The 21,574-nt window shown below is 44.3% G+C and overlaps 1 protein-coding gene across 5 annotated transcripts in view; it reads left to right on the forward strand.

The window, feature by feature from the left end:
- Positions 1 to 652: 652 nt before the first annotated feature.
- ERI3 (ERI1 exoribonuclease family member 3) overlaps positions 653 to 21,574 on the forward strand; it is a 130,395-nt gene continuing 109,473 nt past the window's right edge. For 3 of the 5 annotated variants that reach the window (XR_010081449.1, XM_063407241.1, XM_063407244.1), the window contains exons 1-2: positions 653 to 744; positions 10,225 to 10,499. Coding sequence is in view for 4 of the 5 variants with exons in the window: in XM_063407241.1 (XP_063263311.1) it covers positions 10,248 to 10,499 (252 nt within the window). In the remaining variant the exon portion in view is untranslated. Of the gene's footprint in view, positions 771 to 10,224; positions 10,500 to 16,296; positions 16,450 to 21,574 lie in introns of those variants that run through there. The other 2 variants (XM_063407242.1, XM_063407245.1) reach the window with 2 other exon arrangements.

Genomic DNA, 21,574 nt, shown 5'->3' on the forward strand with positions numbered 1-21,574 from the left:
TTGCAGGTAAATTCAGAGAATCACAGAATTGTTAGGGTTGGAAGGGATCTTTGGAGATTATCCAGGTGGGTCTTGAAAGTCTCAGACAGGGAAAATGCACAACCTCCCCTGGCAGCCTGTTCCGATATTCCTCGCCACGCTGTCCGGCAGCAGCACAGCACTGGAACTGTTCCCTGAGCAGCTGGCAGGGATGGGGGCTCAGAACCCCTCCGAGTGTGACAGCCAGTGAGATTTGATGTGTCCTGGCTCAGGGTGCCAGCCATGTGCATGGGGAGGAGGTGCCACAGCTCGGGGGTGTCAAGCAAAGACCAGGCACAGGTTCAGACACAGGTTTAGGCCAAGAGAGATGAGTGAACACACAAGCATGGAGGCATCAGGAGTTGGGAGAGGTGCCCTGGGGACACGGTGGGATGGCCCTTGAGGACACAAGGCGGGTAAGTGGTGGCCCGGGGTAGACGAGGAGTCGGGTCGGCGGGGAGAGGATGAGATTCCGCCGGGCGTGGGAGGTGGGAAGCGGCGCCCGGGGACCCGGGGGGGCCGGCGCGGCATCGAGGCGCGGCCACGCGGCGGGGCCGGCCGGAGGGAACTACGACCCCCAGCATGCCCCGCGGGGCGGCTCGCGGCACGCGCCTGCGCGAGGGGGCGAGGCGGGACGGCAGCCCCGCCCCCGGCGGCGGCGGGCGGCGCTGCGGTTGGACGGCGGCGCTGCCGCTCAGCGCGGGGTCGGGGGTCAGAGTGCGGGCGGTGAGTGGCGGTGCCGGGCACTCGTGGTGCGGAGTGCGGGGCGCGGGGCCCGGCCGGGCCGGGGCGGCTCCACCGCGGGGGTGGTGCGGGAGGCGGGCGGCGGCTCGGCCCAGCCCTGCGGGGCCCGGCCGGCGCGGGGGGCCCCGCAGGCCTTGCGGAGACGTGGGGCCGCCGTGGCCCGGGGCGGGGGGTAAAGGCCCGGCGCGGAGCGGGGGCGCGGCCCGGCCCCCCGCGGCGGCGGGGCTCGAACCGGGGGCGTGGGGCTGCGGGCCGGGAGGGGCGGGGCTGGGTGGGGGTGCCGGTGGGGACCGGGGGCGGCCCCGGCCCCGAGGGAGGGCGCGGGGTGGTGGCGCCTCGTCGCCTCGACGCCCGGGTTGCCGGCCCTCCGCACAGCGGTGCGGCCCTGAGGGCAGGTCTGGAGCTGGCTGTGGCAGCACTCCCCCGGATCCCGGCTGGAGCGGGATCAGTTGCTTTCAGGGCATGAGGAAGGGAAAACAGCCCGTCTGCCCAGGGGGTGGGCACGGGCAGAGCTGGAGGCAGCAGCAGCGAGGATTTTTTAATGTTTTGGGATGAAAAGGTTCATAGGTGGAGGTAATCAGGGAGTAGGAAGTTTGTTTTTTGGGTTTTTGCCCTATATTTTTACCCTGTGAGATTGAACTGATCACCTGTCTCAGATCCTGAGAGTGAAGTAAACTCGAGGAAGCTTAGAAGTACAGTCTGTTTACTTGTTTCCTGAGTGGCAGTAGGAATTTCTTCTCCTTTTCTTTTCTTGCTGCTGTGCTGTTACAGGTGTTTCTTCCAAACTGAGATGTATGAAGAGATGTTGTCATTTACTTCTTGTGTTCTGTCTTTTACAAGTTCTGTGTCTGGTAGATTTACGTAGTCATTGCTGGCCTGTTTGCTAATGTGTGACATTTGTTTTGCTACTTCTTTACTTATCTAGTTTTTTGAGTTTTTGGTTCCAGAGATGGTGGATTGACAGCTGCTGTTTAGTCTGAACTCTTGATATTCTTTCAGCTGTGATGCAAGGGACCAGCAAGTTTTCTAATGTGTTAATGCTTGCACTGTGTCTCAGGAACAAGGCTCCAGGGAAGGTACATCTCCAAAGCAGTTGTCCCATCAGACACTGTTAAGAGCTGTTTGAGGAGTTTACCTGATTTCTTTCTAATGGTAACTGGAAATTATTTTGTCCTGTAGTGTCTTTTTGCAACAATGTAGCGTCTCATATCACTTGATATTAAAGATGGCATTTGAACTTTTATCCAAGAGTTAATTATTCTGAAATTTAGTAGTATTTTAAAAGTCCAGTTGGCTAGTCTCTACTGTGTAGGCTCAGGAAATTTGATTTCAGAGGGTGTTTTTTATTTCAGATATTTTTGTTTCCATTTTGAAGCACTGAATTCTGTCATTTTCAACTGAATTTTCGCATTATTTTACAGTGTGGACTAAATGCTTATTTTGTTTCAAGGAGTGGCCCTGTGGCCCTTTTTTGCATAGTGTACATCTCAAACTTTGGGTTGCTCTACATGAATAGTGTGTTGGTTTTCCTTTTTTTTTTTTTAAAGTTAGTGTGTCTAGACAGATTTGAGTGGTACCAAAATCCGCAAGAAGAAAGTGATTAAAGCCTTTAAAAATGCCTATGTGCCTGATGCTAAATAAAGAAGACTTTGGATTGAATAAACACTGATAGGACCTAAAGTTTCTGTTCTGCACTTAAAAGATACTTCAGTTTGCTTTCTTTAGAGGACCTGATTGCAGCTGGTTTGGTGCTTATCTTGTTTTGATTCTGTTAACTTTGGTAGGCCTTGATTTTATTTTTTTAACCCCCTTAACTAAGATACTTAAATGTGTGAAGTCTCTGCATTTAACCCTGTCTCTGTGTCAGTCCTGTGGCCGCCTGCAGTGGAGGCCCCCAGGGTGTGGAGTGCAGGTATGGTGACATCCAGGTAAATGATTCAGGACTGTGCCTGGGCTTACAGCACAGCATGGAAGGCTGTAAGCAACTGTGCTTTTGTTACAGCTCTGTCTTGGATCTGAAGCAGGTATTTTTGCTAGAAATTGTCCTGCTGAGACTCCTGATGTTTCACTGTAGTAGTGATGAGCTGACATGCCAGCATGGTGCCATGGCAATCAGGGGAATAAGGGAAGAATTGGATAAGTTGAGAGTGTCAAGACATAACCTAGAGCAGAGGTGCTGGGTGTGCTAGGGACCATTTGGACCACTTCCCTTCCCCAACAGAAGTGATCTCAATTGGCCCAAGGCCAGCTGAAAAGTTATGTTCTCACTAGATATGTTGTGTAGGTAAAGATACATCTCTTCCAACCACAAAAAGGTATTTTTAAAATTTCAGCTGTATTTGTTACAATCATTTTTTTTCTGTGGTTGAATATCGGGGTCAACATCTTCCCTGTCAAATTTTCTAGGTTGAGACTGGGTTGTATGGAAACCATGCCCCACTGTAGCTGCTGCTCTTCTTGGAGCCTTTGCCAGTGTACCAGGACAGAGCTTTCACAGAGTACTGGCTTTCTTTTAACACCTTTGGAGCTCATTTGTGAAGATCAAAAGTTACCAGTGTATTGAGCAATGCAAATCTTGTTTCCCTGAATCCAGGCTAAGATGCATTTGGCACTCTCAGGTGTTAACCTTCATTTTTCAGATTACAAAGGTGTGCAGCTGTATATGAGGTTTGAACTACTGTGGCATTCATGTGTATGAAAATGAAGTAATTATGCATGCCAGATTCCATTAAACAAAGGGTGGCCTACTATGTCTCCTTTCCACTAAATTAGGCCAATATGCAGTAGTAGCTTTTACTGACTAGATGTGTAGCAGCTACAAATCTCTAGCTCCTGGCACTGAGAGCTGTGCTGAGGATTGAGAGCACCGAAGTGCCATAAATTTCAGAACTTATCTCAAAGACCAGGGCTGGGAAAGTTTGAATGAAAACTAAGAAGTTATTTTGACAGCGAATGGATTGACCATTGGAATGAGCTGTGTGAAGGCAGAGAGGAACCTCCATTCTTTGAGCTGCAGTTCAAGGCCAGAAACTTTTCTGAAAGGTGTTCAAGCCTTTGGGCTTGATTAAGGAAATGGAAACTTTAGGGCCAGTATTACATGAGGTTGAGACATGATAGTCTGATGGGCTTTGTGAATTCAGGTTTAATGTGTGTAGGCTGCTAGAGCCAAGATAATTCTCCATTCTCTGCAAAGTGCCATGTCATGCCAGGTGTCTCTGTCCTGGTCTGAATACATGGTTTGGTGAGTGGCTGAGCTGACCAATAGCCCTTGTGGCTCATCTCATTTCTGCTTCTGCCAGTGTGGGCCCATCCTCTTCTTTGAGCTTTAGTATTCATCTAGCCTGGCCCTGTGCTAATTCATAGCACTAAACCAGCCAGAAACTATCTTGTTTTAACTGTGTTTTAGTCTGGCTGTGTTAGTCCTTTTATAGGTTCCTGTGGTTGAGTCAGCTCACAGAAGGGCCAGACAAACTCAGGAACTGGTGTAACATAATCAGCAAGAGAGTAAGACCGAGAGGGAAGGACAGGCCTGCCTCCTTTTGGCCTCCCAGAACTATTGGCTTGGTTAACCTAATTTTGTGTAGTTTCACACTGGTGCGTTTTCTTACGGCTCCCAGGCAGAGGCAGGAGACTGGACTAGAGGATTTTTGGTCTGATCCTGTGCAACGGTTCTTTTCCTTAATAGCAAATCTGTTCTTCCTCTTTGGCATTTGCTGTATGTGTCCCTGTTACTGCTTCTTTGTTTTAATTTTTGTTCTTTCCTTTCTCTACGTTTCTTCTAAGTGACCAGTCCTTTGCTGTGTGGAACTTCTTCAGACTCCAGCTTAGACCCGTTTGCTCATCTGCAGTTACTCTTGGAGAAGGTTTAAAAATACACAGCAAAGCCTGTCTTAGGAGACCAGTCAAGGAGCTGACGAAAGTGGGTTGCCTAGCAGAGGTGGCCTAATAAAATTGGAGTGGAATTGTACTGTGCATCTTTGGGACGGCTTCTGGGTGGTCTGTTCAGACAAATTTGTGTCCTGCTGGTGTGGAGTCTCCTGTGGGTTTCACTGTGTTGTTAAGTGAACTGAGATGTGTTTGTTTCCCAGCTTTGTAGGGTGCCATAGCTGCAGCAAGTGCTTCCCTAAGTAATCAGCGCCTTCGGCCTTGCACATTGTGATCTCACAAGCCATCGCGTCTGTGATGTCACAATGGAAGAGATTCTGGTGCTCTGACATGTGTGGTCGTGCCTTTGACAAATCAGCCAAGGAACCCAGCGGCAAGAATGAGCTCAAGAATGGCAGAGACCTTCCTTAACCAAGGAGTGCCCTCCATCCTTTAGTCAGCTTTTTCCATGTTCACTTATCTCTTCCATATGACCATACAAAGGGAAACCAGTGCTTGTATAGGGTGAATTATATTTTCCAGTTGACCTACGAAGATGCATGTTCTCCCAGATGAGCAGTTGCCCAGCTCTCCTCCTGTACCCCTCATTCTTTTCTGTTGTTCCCCTCACTTGTATTGCTTCTAATTTTAGACTGTAAGTTCTTGAGAACAGGGACCTCCTCATCTGTAGTGGGAAGAGCCTGGGTGTGATTGTGGAGTACTGTAAAAACAAAATGATCAATGCCAAGTTGTATCTGAGCTGAGTAATGATGGGGCAGCATATAGACATGACATGACATTACAAATTTTCCAGAACACAGGCGTGGTTGTCTAGCAGTGCCGGAGACAAACCCAGCCAAACGTGAAGGGAGTGTAGCCATGAAGTGTATTGTTCTCATGTTCAAGTGATGATACTGTGAGGTTAACAAATTAAAGAAAGAAGCAAATTTACCTGTCTAAAATTGTGTTAATTTATTAAACAGTTCTAAAAGCTTTGTCTTTTGTTATTTGTTTTACTTTATGTTGGTTGGTTTTTTTTGCAAGTTTGAATGGTGAGAGTGGATAAGCTGGTCTTGTTCATAGTCTCTTGTTTCCTGCCTCACAGGCTAGCCAGGTGCTGTTATTTTTGGACTGTAGTTCATCTAATGAAATATTTGGGTTTAGGTTAAGGTTGATTAAAAAACATCCTGAGTTATCTCTATTGTTCTTCAGTTATACCTTCACACAAGTGAAATATGGGCTCACATTTGACCTCTGAGTATGCATTTGAACAGCTACCAAAAGTGAAGTCCTGCAGTTTTTGTTATACTGTTATAATGTTCCAGGTGTTGCTCAATGTGTGCAATTTCATTCTACAAAAAGCATCTCTCTTACCCTAACTTCTTTTCCTCCATAATTCAATAAAATAGACAAACTTGACTTACACTTTTGATTGGTTTTGGTTGCTCTAGCCTTGAGTTCAGTTGTCTGTTGGAGGCTGGGAGTCACAGCTGCCCCTACCCAGGTTTTGCACAAATAAAAAACTGAAGCATTTTACTCCCAGAGCTTGCTTGCTTTTATTTTTTAATTTCAGTTTGTCTTGTAGTTTAGGTTAGCATGGGGTTTTCTTGTTTGTTTGTTTGTTTTGTAATATGGTTGAGGGCTGTCTTGCCATAACAAAGTAATTTAACATGTAAGTGAAGGCTCTCATAAAATGTAATTTCTTGGGTCACCCTGCCAATATGAAGTTAGGTGTTGTCTTCCTGCTCCTTCCCTACTCAGCTTATCAAACTGGAAAGTAAAGGGGAATATTTTGGGCTTAAAGGCAAACTGTAATTTTAGTTAGATGTAGTTGAAAAATGTTCATATTTATGTTATGTGCCAGGAGTCATTAAGCTCAAATTTGTAGGCTGATTTGTCCTGCCGTTGATGAATTTGACTCCTCTGGACCTTGTGTGGTGCACATCTCTCTGTGTGGCTTTGGGGCTGCCCTGCAGGCAGGGGACAGCATTTGGACTGCCCTGCTGGCTCTTGTCACCATCATTCTTCTTCATGTGGCAGGAGTTCCCTGCCTTGTTCCTTGCCACTTTGGTTGTCCCTAAGCAACTTCCCCAGTAGGAAGCCTGGCGTGCAGCAGCCACCAGTGCACATTCTCCACTTCACACTCAGTGGGGCCCCTGGCAAAGCTGATGGCTACAGCTGGCACTTACCTTTCTCTTGGCTTTCCTTCCTTACTGGTGATCAAACTGTCGTGCTTTAGTACCATGTGCTTGGACTGCTAAAGAAGCAAGAGCTGTGGTCAGCCTGAAATTGTCTTGGTACCTGCAGCTGATGTCCAGAGAACATTTCTTTTTTAAGTTTATTTTTAAAATATAGATGCTGATTTTAGGCAGTACTGTCACATGGGACACACACTGTTACACAGCACAGAACACAAATTATCCTCTAGCTGAAACCCACCACATACGGCCATTTCCCATCTTACTGGGTGTAGCAAATGTAAAGTGCTGTCACATTTTCCTAGGTCTGTGTACAATCTGTCAAAATAATTCCTGAGGTCCAACCTCAGTTCATGGTCCCATTACGTTTCATACGTATCTGTGTGAGGAATTTCAGCTGTGTGATATGAAATATTAACCTAGTAGGGTTGACTGCCAGATGTGACAGCTTGCACTGTCTGAGATTATAATCTGATCCTGTGTGTATAAGAAATATATATATGGTGTTTTATGTAGGTTTGGAAATGGAATCACTGAACATGTGGATTTATATGGCTAGAACTGGGTTTTTAATTTTTGAAGCTGCATTGCTTACATCGTCTCTTGGAAAAAAATACAGGATAATTACTAGTGCTTTGCATTGTCATAGCCATTATAAATGCTTTACATGACATCTAATAAAGTGTGTTTGCTCACCAGCTATCTTGTGCTCTGAGGCACTCTGACCTTGCCAAAGAAGATGATGTGAGGTCTTCCCAGGGCACCAGAGCAGTGGCTGGGTAAACATACCGTTAAAACTTCATTTGGCTGAATGTGCAGAGTTTGCAGTGGGGTTGCCTTTATTTGTATGCTGCCTGTGAAGGGAAATCCACATGCAATACCCCCCTCATGCACCTTTGTTCGGAGTACTGCTCCCTCTGCTACACTGGAGAGTGGGGAGGAAGGCTGCTTCTGCTTTTAGGATTGGGAGCCTGATCCTGTTGCTAGATGTGGACCACTGCAGAAGCTGTTAGTATAAACAGGCACTGGATATTGGCTGTTACTTCCCTGCAGAGATGTCACATGGTACTTTTGTGACCCTGACCTGCCATGCCGGGGTCTGGCATGATGCTGCTGTGTCTGCGTGGGGATGTGCCTGAATCCTGCTAAGGCAGCTGGTTTAGCTTTGCCATGGACTCAGTGGCTTGGAAAGCTCTGCACCACTGTGTGCAGTGCAACCCAGCCTGAAGATTCATGGGGTCCATGTCAGTCAGATACCCTGGTCTTGTCAGTTAAGATATATTAGAGAAGAGATCTTGCTGTGGGTGGGTGGGTGGATATTACATGTTTTATTGCCTGTGTTTGATATAGGGGTTGAATCTTGTCTGCCTCCCCAACTCCAACTGTGTAGTTTACTTGATGCAGTAGGCTAAAGACCAGGTTTTCCTGCAACTAATTTATAAGCTGCTTTATTCTGAGAGATTATATTTGTTGTGATGAGCCTTTAGACTCATAGTAGTTAGAAGATTTAAAGCATGTATACCTTAAATATCTCTTATCTTGCACATATTAGAAGTAAATATAAGTAACTTCTATTTGATGGTAATGCATTTATGAATGACAGCCACAGCTGTAGATGGAAAGGCGATAGGTAGAACTGAACCCCTTTAAAATAAATGCCATGTTGGGCTCTGCATTTTTGGTTTTGCAACTTGAGTTTTCAGTTTTTTGAGGTACGTGCTGCCTGCCTGGCACACTGCTCTAATAAAGCAAACAGCTTCAAAATATGAAAGCCTTAAGGCAGGGGCAATACATATATGCTGTGGAATTGGCAGTGTGGGCACTGGCTCGGTCTTAAACATTTCAACTTCTTTGATTTTTGCCTTTCACTCAAAAGCTTGGAAAGGGAAGGTTACCAAATGCATGTTTACTCGAAGCACACAACCTGCTTAGCCGCAATTATGTCCTAATCTGGTCCTTCCGAGTTTCTCTGGTCTCGCAGGTAAATACAGATTTAGCTGTTATTCAAGGCATATTGTTTACCTCATTAAGTGTGTGTTTTGGCACGTGCATTATTTACCTGACGGACTAACGGATGGGAGAGAGCAAATGCTGTCTTTTGTGCAAACAGTCACTTTGTTCGTGAGCAGCAAGTCCCCATTTTGCCATGGCCACTTTGTCTCCCTGTCTCACGGGGGGTGCTTCATCCCTTCATGGTAGAGCAAAAAGGCAGCACAGGTGTGGGAGGGAGGGGCGTGCTCATAAAGATGCAGGTGGGTGATGTGAAGGGATGGAGTTCTTCTACAAGCAGTGGGACCAGCAGTGGGGATAGATTTAAATATCTATGTAGCAAGATGTGTATGTATACATATGCATATATGCAATTAGAGGGGGTACTCCTGTCCTTGTTCAAGAGGACTGAGTTGGTGCAATTTGCTTGTTTAGCTATCAGTCCCTGTACCCACCCATCTAACACCATGAGCTGGTCTTGAATTCTCATCCCTGTAGATCTGTTAATAGCCTTGAGGCAGATTCATCTTGCATAGGGACAATCCTGGAAACTTTTTCATGCAAAGTTTTAGAAGAAAAGTAGCAGGAGGGGAATCCAGGTAGTCTTATATGCAGATAATGCAGTTTATTTAATCGTGTTTGTTAAATGAAAGTATCAGAAGATGATGGCTGAGTGAGGTGTTTCTTTGGGAGGGAGACTGTACCCTATGGAGTCCTGCTTGCATTTTACTGTTCCTGCAGTCCCTGAGTGTGATTAGTTGAACTGATATCCTCCTCTGAGAGAAATACCTGAAGTAAGAAGTGGAGTGTAGCACTAAAATCACATCTCTGAGAAACCTGGTATACAGAGCAAATGAGAACTTTCCCTGGGAGGAGCCTTCCAGCCACCTGGATTTGTAATGGAAGTGCCATGTTTTGATGCAACTGGCAGATGTTTCAGGGCCAAACTGTTTGGATAAGTGTAGTGTTGGTATGTGTATTGCTGTGTTTAATTTTTACCATGGATCAGAAACTGCATTGTATATGAAAAGATAAAAGGCCTCAGAAATTTCAGCAGGGTTTAGATTGGATATTCTGTGTTTTAGTTGGTTTGTGTTATGTTCTGCTATAATGAAGTTCAGCAGTGTGGTGTGATCTGGTGCCTGGAGCCATGACTGTTCTGTATCTCATAGTTCTTAATTTAGAGTAGTTTGCAGAGGTTAATTTTCATTTGCCTGTGATTTTGGACACCCTAAGCTCAATCCAAATGTCATCTGTTGTGCTTAGAGCAGGTTACTGTGTTATTTCAAGTTTGTGATGCTGGAACCTCCACTGGGAAGCACAGAGGGAATCCCTGTCAGAGGAGGACAATGAACAGATACCAGTAGAGATGAGATGTGTGTGTGCATGAGTAACATGAGTCTCTCTTCAGTTTCAGATGCCTCTGGATGTTCAATGATAGCACTTCTCCATACTGGAGCAGCAAAGTTCCCCCAGAACTTACTTTCAAGGTCAAGACAAGCTGTGTCCCTCCTCTTCCCAGCTGGTGTTCTCAAAGGGTTCAGCTCCATCCTAAGCAGGAAACTGGCGTCCCACGGCTTTGGAGCTTCCATGGCAGCAATGTCATCCTTCCCTCCACAGAGATATCACTACTTCTTAGTGCTGGATTTTGAGGCTACATGTGATAAGCCGCAGATTCATCCTCAGGTAAACAGTTAATCCTGTTGATTATTGCCTTGCAAGTTGCTGCTCTTCTGAGAGGTAAAAGGAAAAAACACAGTGCTGGCTCACTAATTTCTTCTGGTTTGTCCCACCTCCTTTCTGTGCTGGTTCTCCAGAGTTCCTGCCAGTCACCTGCTGTCTCAGGAGCAATGCCAGGACTGTTTGGTGGGAATGAATAAAGAGTCTGATTTCCATCAAGGAAATGACAATTCATGTGTAATTGAGAACAACTTTAAGTCATGTATACTTGTCAATTGTCTGAACTGGGAAGGGTCTAAAAGTTTTTGGCTGGAAACTTGCATTAATAGATGGCAATCATGTTTGGTGCTGCAAGGAAAAAGGCTGTTGGTAGTGAACAGCTTTCGGAAAAGAATATTTTGAATGATGGGAATATGTGCAACATAATGGTATTTCTAAGTAGAGAAGAAAAATAGTTTTTAGATAATTTCAGCAAGATCAGATATCTTGCCTGGGTTTTAACTCTGGAGTGTAATGAGACAGGAAGAGTTCAGCTTCAGAGAGATCTTCCAGTGCTCTACCACTTGAGACATACAGAGATCCAGATGAAGTACAGAGCTTTTGTGCAAACAGTTCTTCCCTAGTACTGTAGAGCAGATTAGTAAAAATGTTCTCAGTTGTCATCAGGTTGGGCCTAGGTTTTCAACTGGAAAACTGTACTAAAAAGAAAAAAACCCTCTGATATTAGGTTGGTAGCAAACAACCAGAATTTTTGAGTCTGAAGTGGACTCAACCTCCTCTGCCAAGTAATTGGTCTGCATGTGTTGGTAGTACCTGCACTGGGTCACAACAACTTCCTTTTGCTTTGTTTCGACTATAAGAAAGGTTTAAGCCTGAAGTGACTCAGTGCAGCGTGTTCATTTCCCCGTGCTGCTGTGGTTTCCCTTGCCCTTGTCCTAACAAAGGGTTGCTGCAAGTTGGGATCAAACCTGACTCCTGTCTTCCTCCATAGTGCCTTGGTGGGTGCTGCCTGCTCTTCGTGTGTCTTGAAAAATGGATAGCAAATTACCTGCTCTTTTGCTGGCTCTTTGTGGGAGGTTGTTGTGGCTCTGCATCCAGTTCTACAGGCAGGCTCTTAACTGCTCTCCAAGTGAGATGTCGGGCTATTTCCTGCATGCTCCGCCTCGGGTGCACAGACCTGTCAAAGCTGTAAATTGGATCTACCTTGTCCCTTCGGATATGGGCTTGGTCTGTGCACATTTTGATGCAAAACCATGATGCATGTGGAGCTAGTTTACAGCTGGCAGTAAAAAGGAGCATGAGTGGAATATGATTACTACTGTTTTAAGGAGCTTTGTCCCCAAGTCCTTGCCAGGGAAGGTAATGGTCTGGGCCAATGCAGATCTGCTATATATTTTGCTGGTGAGATAGCACCTTTAAGGTGGAGATGTTCTTCCGTGTTGTTTTTCCAGTCTGCTGTGTTCAGTGCCTGTCTGCATCATATAATGTGTTGAAAAGGCTGCCAGTTCCTCACATCCTCACCAACAAATTAGTTTGACAAATAAAGAAATTACTTTTGCTACATAGGGCTCATTGTAGCTGGAAAGGCTGAAGGTGCCTGCCAAAATCAGGAAACTTTATAAAGTGAGACTTCAATTGATGCCCTTACCTACCTCTTACGTCTTTGCTGACCAGCATGGCTTTTGTCCTCTTCACTGTTAGGCTGTATGTCATGGTGGGCAAACTGTGCCATGCATTTCAGCAATGTTTTCTGCAGTTTTAGTGGCAGGATCTTTCACTGCAGGATTGATAGACAGGTTTTGGAGCTTTGATCTGAGGTCAGAGCTGGGAGCTAGAAATGGTCAGGTGCTGATCTTCACTGTGATACTGATAATTCTTCTGCTTTTATTTTAATACCTGCAAAATAGAAGTCTAGGTACAATGAAATTCAAATGCATTGGGATTTGATGAGAAGGCTGTATACAGAGCTAAGCTAAGCTGTGATCCATGTTACTTTAAGTGGGTAGGCGTAGCTGTATATTTAGCCAGTTTAGCCTAGAAATCTTGCAAGAGTTCACTTGCCACCATACAGCATATTTCACATTTCTCACTCACCTCTCTTCAAAATATTCTGGCTTCTTACAAGTCACTACTGAAGGAGCTATCTTTTTATGTACACTAAGATGTGTGACTGCCACATCTGCTCCCCCTCCCGTTGTATTTACTCGTGCTCCTCTGTAACTGGCAGCCTTGCTGGCTTTATCCCTGGGGAAGTCCTTCATGCTCATTCGTGAGCCCTGAAGACCCCTTCATTTCCATTCCCTTTCACATTGCCTGATCTCTCTCTGAGGTCTCATGGTATGGCCTCTGTAATGGGGATCAAGGAGGGTCAAGGACAGTGGTATTCTCCTGGGAAGCCATCTGCATTGTGGTTCCAGTGGCTGGGACTGCTGGCTGAGTGCCTTGTGGCCGCTGCCCTGTGCTTTACCACTCACTCCTGTGTCATGCATTGAGGGTCTTTCATGTTTCCTGCCCTATACCCACAAAGGAACGGGAGCATCCTTGCAGCCCTGATTTCTGGCGGTTTTCAGAAGATAGGCCCCTCTATCAAAGTGCTTGTTTATACACACATAGAAATGGCTTCGCTTTTTTGCTTTTCTGGATATATGCATGAATAATGGGACCATCCCAGAGAGAAAAGAAGGTGTGGGGGGTTTTAACTGCACAATCTGTGTCATGTAGTGTTTTAGCCAGCCAAAGGTCATTAGGGGTTGGCAGTAAGAGATGTTTATGGCTGGCCTCTCGCATCTCTTTAAAGCTTACCTTGTGCCTTTGGAATGTGATCTGAAGCCCAGTGGGGTCAGCTGAGAGCTGTCATTCTGCAGAGGTCAGTGGACCCTGAATGGTGGTGGTGTGTTTCATTTTTCAGCTCTGAGTTTTTCCTTGTACTGTCTGGTAAGAGTTTATAAATACCTTCTGCTTTTATACACTCAGCCCATAGAGCTGAGTACATATGGAGCTTTAGCTTCATGAGAAGCTGCATTAATAAGTGAGAGTCTTGCTCTTTTGTCCCTTTGTCCTTGTAGACACCAATGTTTATGGTGGTCAGTGCTTTCAGTGACTGTGCTAAGCAGCTCCACAGACGCAGATCTGTGGCTGCCTTTATTAATGCGGTAAGAAGGTGTGCCTCTTTCAGTCAGCAAGCCAAGTATCTTGCCTTCAACTTCAGCCAAGTGGATGAAAACAAATGATTTGTTTTAAACATAAAAAGTCTGAAAGTAGAAATCAGATCTGTTCAAAGCTGAATTTGAAATTAGCCTTCTGTATATGATGTTAATTTCTAATCTTACAAAGCCACTTAAATGAAAATCAAATAAAATTCAAGCTCTGTATGTCTGCTGCCTTGAAGTGTAAAAGAGCATCAGACCTCTGACCTGGTAGAAGGAGCTGGATCTAGGAGTTGCTAAGCTGCTAAATGAGCTTTTGGTAATGATAAAGTTTCTTTTTTTCATGTCAGTTTTTTCAGGTGTTCAGTGTCTCAGAGTCACTCAAATTGGTAATCATTTGGGAAGTAGAAATTTGCCTCTTTCAAACTCTCTGTAAGAGGAAAATATGAAATGTTCATATCTTCTCATTGCTGAAGAAGGTTGTGACCAGAAGCAGAAGAATAAATTGTTTATAGACAATGTTTTCTGTGTCCTCCTAAACAGTACTTTTTAAATGCAAAAATATTGTGATATTTTTTGTTAGTGTATCCTAGATACTTCAACTCTGTTTAGCATACATTTAGATTGTTATTTTGGGAGAATTTTTAATTATAATTGCTGTCAAATAAAACTGGATATACTAATAAATACAAAACATCACTCACCACTTCAACATAAACCCATAAACACTAACACTGACTAAGCAGATGTTGACTTACTAATTTATTTGTAAGTGTTCAAACAAATCTGGCTGACCATAGTACATATTGTGATTGTCAAAAGTGTATTAACAAATAGGAGCCGGTCTTTCTGTAAGATAATATTAAGTCCAAATGCAGGAGAAGGTTATATCGGGTTCAGTCTGTATTTCCTTGAGTGCTGCTGTAAAAGAACATTACACGTGTTTTCTCTTGAACATCCGTCTCACATCCAGCTCACAGTCACAGGCAAGTACAGCTGGAGTGGCTGTGGTGATCTATGCAGCTGCCTGTCCTGCTCTATCTGCGAACTTGTTACTGCAGCAGGGACAACTGAGTCGTGTGTCTCCGCTGCTGTGGTGCTGTGATTTATAGACTGACCTTGTAATGGGAATGAATGTTGATTTCCACCAAATTTAGGCCATATCAACAGATGCGTAGTCCCTGCCAATCTCTCTGCGTAGGGTGACTAGATATAGGATAAGGGAGCTGCCTTGGGAGCCATAGCTGAAGCTGCTTTGTAGGAAGAATATGTCCTTGAAATCACAAACTTGCTGCAGGAGGAAGTGCTGGAGGGATTGCTCATCTGCTGGGAAGCTGGCTGCAAGGTACCTTCTGTGTGCTTGCCACGTCCTTTTCTGTGGAGGCTGCATCAAGGCAGTCCCAGCTGAAGGCCAGGATGGGAATGCAGGTGTCTCACACAGCACCAGACATTGCCACAGTCCTACCCAGTGGCAGATAAAGAACATCTGTGTGCCTGTGCCTGCCTGTTCCATCTAGGCATCCCCACGTAGCAGCAGCTTTCTTCTTGCACTGTTTTGGTGTGGCTGTTAAGCTCAATGCACTAGAAATCACCTGCCAAAACCTTTATTGAGGATGATCGTGTGTTGCTGAAAAATAAAGAAATTCAGGCTTGTTTCCCATGGCAACTTTAACTCAGCATAAGTATTATAGTGGAATATTAATCTGCAATTACCTATGTTCATGCATCTTAGGCTTGGGTGTAGTTTTAACTACCTACTTCTCCATTCAGCTTCTTACAGTGCTGTTTCTAGAGAAATGCTGTTAAAAATGCATGTAACATAGTGACCTAAAAGTTTTTTTTTCTTTTTACTAAAAGTAAATAAATATATATATATATTTATCACATCTTTGCCAGTTATGGCTGTTATTATGCCTTTGTTCTTACATCAGACTACTTTAAGTTCCTAAAGTGGCAGGAAACAGTTCATGTAAGAGCCCTTTCAGATGGATTTTCCTGTTTGCATTGAGTTTTTGAACAAACTTCTTTAGGCCTTGTAGCTTTAGAGGCTTGCGCTGCACCTGGCGTCTCAGACCTGCACTCACTTTGCCTTGGAGACCTCCCTCATTCTCCCAGTAAGTGGGGACAACCTTGCTGTGAACCATATCAATCTGACAGGGTGGGTTATGACTTCAGGCAACAGAATTAGCTGTATTTATTTAAAACCTGATGGGCTAGAGAACATGAACAGTTATTGAACCCAAATCTCCTGGAGAGCACAACTATGAGACCACCAGGCAAGCCATCTGATGTACGAAAAAAAATACAAAGCAATTTCTTATTTAAAGATATAAATCCAGCATTATTATAGCAACAAGTCTAAAATACCAAGGTGCTCAGGTGGCCAATGGCTGCAGTCCTAACCTGACCTAACCTGCCCAGCTTGTGGCTGGTTATTGACAGGCCAGTGAGATGACTACTTTAAAGCAATCAGTCATGTTGCCCTTTCCCTCACAGTGTGCAGAGACCCCACATCAGTTATGCATGCCAGCGTGCAATTCCCCACCTGTGCTGTTTGAACACTGTATCCTTAGCTGTGCAAACATTACACATCGTTTAGGTGACAAGTTGCAAAGTTAAGTAGACTTGTTGTTACAGCAGAAAGTAGTTGAGCGGCAGTCACCCTGAAAAGAAAAGATCCAGGCTAGCTCAGGAATGTGCAAGTCTGCTGGATTGTTTGCCTCTCCATAAAGCTGCTGCTGAGGGCTACGTGTGCTTGTGGAAATACTCCCGTCATGTGCATTTCTGGAGTGAAGGGGATGGTGTCACAGGTTTGTACTTTGCTGTGCTTGTCCTGCTGTGTGCGTGGCCCTGTGCGGTTGTTGATGCTCAGGGTGTCCCTGCTGCTCTTTCGCAGCCTCTGAGGTGTGGGAAGTATTTTGCATCGCTCACAGCATAATATTTTAAACCAGGCAGTATTCTTTCATGCCATGGCACCCATCTAGTGCTGCTTGGGAATGGTGCTTTTCAGGCTGCTGTGGTTCTTGGGAAATGGTCTTTGCTGTGTGAAAGGGGTCTTGTCTTAGCTTTGAACAAAACCTTTCTGATCAAGAAGCAATGCAACTCAATTCTTTTAGTGAGAAGGACACAGGACATGCCTAAATCTTGTGGGCTTTTTCCCCTTTATGCCAGGCTTGCTGTGCAACCATCCCTGTGTTGTCTTTGTTGGTCTGTGCACTTGTTAGCTGGCAAAATAACTCTTCATAACATTATTTAGTTTCTCTCTGTCAGGCAGAAATGCGCTGTCATCAGCAGCTAGTTGTGATGTCTGTATAAAACCCTGGGTATTCATTTACATGCACTAATGTGCCCTTTCTACCCATCCCAGATGTTTTAGTGCTGTTGGGAACATTGATCATTTGTCCTGCTCAATATCAGGTGAAGAGGTTGGGACTTGAAATGGTCTGATAATTCTGCAACAGGGACTGCACAGGCTGTTTGTCTGCCATAGAGAGGAGTGGATGTGAAAAAGGATATAGTGTAATTGCCATGTTGCAGTGGAAAGGTAATACTTGGAAATATGTGTGTGTGCTGTTTTTAACCTGGTTTGAGTGCTAAACTTCCCCCAAACTGTCAAGCTTAAATTGTTGTTGGCTGTGTCGGTAGAGATGTTCTGGGTCGTTAAATATATGTCAATAATGCTTGAAGAAACATGTTGAAGTGTTGATGTCTGTTGGTCTATATTTCTCATCCCATGTGTGAAAAGAGGAGGGAGATTCTGCCTTATTCTTGATGTCTGGGTCCTGCTGGAAAGATCAAAATAACTTAGTGGGTTTGGACTGGGAAAGATGATGCTGGTGGTAAGAGGCAGGAACCAGCCTGGGAGGAAATAATTACTGAAAGTTTTTGTTAAGGATGGCAGTACAACGGTTGTGAGCCTGCTGTCAAGATTTCAGGTGCAATGGCAGGCATGAAAAACTCCCAAGGACCACAGTGGTAAGTTTAGAAGAAAAGTGTCATTTGCGAGACGTGGATCCCCCTTTTGTTGGCCCTGTAAGAAGGGATTTGAGCTGATGAAATATTTCACTTTGTATTCCATACTCTTTAGAAGAAAAAAAAGATACTATTTCAAGAGGGTGAAGAAGAGAATCAGTGAGTGTGACCAGAGGTCTGCAGCTGTGAGTGCAGGCTGGATGGCATTGGGGTTGTATTTAGTGCAGTGATGAGAGGTGTATATAAGATGAGGTCTTTGTTGCAAAAATAAGAAAGGCAGTGTTCTGGCCTGTGTCTGCTGTGGGTAGGAAGAGCAGTCAGGAATTTAAACAACAGCAAGAGAAATTCAGATTAGACATTAGGAAAAACTTTCCAATGATAAGACTAATGAAACAGGAGGATAGAGTGAGTGCCTGGGGAGTGTGTGAGTCTCTCTTATTGGAGTCGGTAAAAACAGCCTAGACAAAGTCAGAAATTATTTAGGGGGTGATGATGCTGCCCTCAGGCAGGTGCATGGACTAGATGTCTCTCTTAAAGCTGAAGCTCCTGGAGGCATGTGATTAGATGGGGATTTCAGCTTCTATTAAAGAAAGAGAAATGGTCCCTCACCCTCAGTATTGTAAGGCAGCACTGGGAAATAAGAGCCATGTTTGATGTCAGTGCAGAACCCAAAATGCAGCTCAAAATTTATCTGTGAGGAAATCCAGCCTTTGACATTGGGCTTCAGTGCCTGAGTGTTGGGGGTAGGCAGTGCGATTCACCTGAGAGCAGAGGGAAGAAGAAACATCAGATAATCAGTGGTCAGGCAGCAAAATTTTTCTTCACATCATCTTATCCCAGTGTTTCATGATCTTCCCATATTCCTTCCAGTTCTCTTGCGTTTTGTTCTTGATGCATAATTCCCTTCACGCTTCTCTGGGATATAGTAGTTCTTTTAAATATATCAAATTGTTAGGTCTGCATATGTGTATTTTAAGCTAGATGTGATGGAAAAAAAGGAATTAGGAGGTCAGCTGCTTCCCCAAAGACTTTTTGATGTTTTAATCAGTACACAGAGTAACTTAGCCAGGACGGAGGTGCTGAGAGGCTCTGCGGTGTGTGTGCAGGCAGACATCCTTTGGAAAGCCAGCATAGCCCTGATTCAGCAGAAGTCCTGCTGTTCCGTGCTGGGGAGGTGTTGCCTTTATGGTACTTGTTTTGGTTAGTTTAATAAAAATTTAGAAGTGGGGAAAAGACCTATGAGGTCATCTTGGTTACTGCCCCTGAGGGCCAGTGCAAGGCTGCTCACTTGGAAATGGCTTTAGTTAAAATAATAATTAAGGCAGAGGATGGAAACTGGGGAGGCAGATCTGTTAGGCTAGTGCTGTCCTTACTATGTCCCTTTTCGATTTTAATTGCCTTGGAAAAAAAAAGAAAATCACAAGGCTTTAAAAGCTCTGATTCTTTCTGCTCTTCAACGCCCCCACACCCTCTCCCCGATCTTGGAGGCATCAACTCTCATCTGTCAAAGTGTAAATCAGCAATTAAAACACAAACAGCGAAATGCCAAAGATGACCCGAAGCACAAAGCAACTGACAAACAAGTCCGGACAAATCGGCGGATAATTTATAAGCATTGCCCTAAAATCTAATTATTTGGCAATTCGAATTTGCAGCCGGCCAGGGCTGTGCAATAAATTTAACCCGCCATAAATTATTTAGGAGCAGCCCATGGTGTAAATCAAAAACACGAGTGTTTGTTTAAGAAATAAGCTCCTTGTGCATAAAATGACTTTTTTTTCTTTAAAGAGAGGGGGGAAAAAATCATCCCTGAGAAAAATGAGCTGGTGCTGAAGCTCTGTCCCTCCACAGACACTCCCTTGCCTCTTCTGCCCTTACCTTTTTTGAAGGTGTAAATGGTTCTTTTGGTAAGACGTTTTATGCTTTTCCTTATCAGACAAAATCCGTTTCTCTGAACAGCCTCTGCTTGTTTTTATTGCATTTTGAACAGTCAGCTCTGATTTTTATGGGCATCTTTTATTCTTGTGTTTATTAAACTTCTTCACATGGGGGTTAGAGTAAGGGATAAATTATTGTCTGGAAGTTTTTGAACTGAATAGGCCATACGGTCTTCCTCAAATATATAGCTCCGTGTCCTGAAGCACGCCCTGTCCACTTTGTACATAGGTGTTTGGATTAAAAGGTTTTGAGAGCTGGGAAGCTCTTGCTGGGCACTTTATTCTTTCTCTATTATGATGTTAGTGGTACCCAGATCCAAAAGGATATGCAAAAAGATTCCTCTGTGGGAATTAGGGTAATTTCAGGTGCTTTCTTCTCTGACTGGAAATTGTTTAGCAAGTACAGTTGTGTGCTTGTTCATTTCTTCTATTAGCAAGAAGATCAAGACAGCTGAATTGGTGCATTCCTGCTCTGGTGTTAAAGGGAAGGGAGTTTCATGTAGGATAACTGGGTATGGAAAGGCTGGGTTTATAGCAGTGCTTTCACATGCCATTAAAAATTTTTCAAATCCCTCTTAGAAGAAAGTCCCTAGCCATTCCACAGTTACCCTGCTGCTGCTCAACCCATTGGCTTGGGATAGGCAGGTTGCACAGGAGACTTCTACCTGCAACTTTTTTTTAAACAGTTGGTTTTTCAGAAAGACAAAAGTTCTGAGAAAGCTGCCACATAGATTTGCTTGAAGTACCTTGAAATCGTAAATGTAGGATTGTTGTAAAGAGAGTGGACCTGGTAATGGATCTGTATAAGCCTCTGGCTCTGTAGGTTCCTATTGTTACTGTGTTTAGGGGCACAGCTGAGTGGAGGGACAGGGTGCTGATGTTTTTTTCTTTAAGCGTGTTAATATTGATTTTAGAAGCTCTGTGTTCCAACAATATAAATGCAAATGCCTGTAATTGGGAGCCTTGTGCAGAATTTCTCAACAGAAAACATGTTCAACTTTTCTGACAATGAAAGGAAAATAAAAAGCCGCTTATTTATTGGTGGTGGTTTGAATCCTGGATTTCCTTTCAAGTTACTTTGCAGTGTTAAATAAAATACCTAATTGCAGTGCTCGCAAAATTCAAATGAGTACATTTGTTCTTCTGGTAGCTCGCGGCTATTTGCAGCCTCTGGACACCCTCAGCATTATTTTAGCATATCCATAACTCCTGGTTGTGCTATAAGGAAAAGCTGGCGGTGGGGGCAGAGGGAAGGCTTAGAAGCCCCAAATGCTGCTGGCACAAATCACTGCCAAAGTTGGAACATGTACTCAGTGTTGGAGCGGGTATATGTGACGATCTCAAGGTAACACTTACGGATGATTGAGCTCTGATAGAAGAAAGGAAGTGTCAGTGAATCTCTGCCCTCAACTCCCTCATGCTGCTTTCCTCCACCTTTCCTGCCTCTGAAGGAGCAGGAATGAAGGTCCTTGAATGGTGGAGATGGAGCTGAGCGTGTTGAGCTCACTGGGCTGCTGTGAAACGTGAGAGAGCACCCGGCTGCCTTCCTGCATCACAGCCTGTTGGGGGGTTGTGTGTATGAGTGGCTAAGTGCTCACCGTTTCATAATAATTACTAATGAAATTCTAGATCTGTAATAACATTTCAGATATCTAAAACAAACCATATGCTTGTTAAAAAAAAAAAGAGAGAGAGAAAAAAAGTGGAAACAGATCAACTTTAAGCCATAAATTCTTGGTAATAGAGGCCTCTTTTCTCCCCCCTTTCTGTTTATGTTTGATAGATATTTTTGTTTCTGCAGGAATGTCAACTCTTAATTTCATGATGTATCATGGGCTTAAGAAAATTGAATTTAATAAAGGCAAAAGATGAATGGCACCTTTAAAGGTCCCAACACTTGTCTTTATTAGCAGGACAAACTGCAGGGTCTCCAAACACTGCTTCTCTCCAAATGAAAGTTTAAATGAAAAGTACAGCAGTGTCACAGGTTAAATTTCATTGCAGGACTGGCTAACGTCGTTAGTGA

This window comes from Prinia subflava, chromosome 10, assembly GCF_021018805.1.
Source record: "Prinia subflava isolate CZ2003 ecotype Zambia chromosome 10, Cam_Psub_1.2, whole genome shotgun sequence".
Taxonomy (NCBI): domain Eukaryota; kingdom Metazoa; phylum Chordata; class Aves; order Passeriformes; family Cisticolidae; genus Prinia; species Prinia subflava.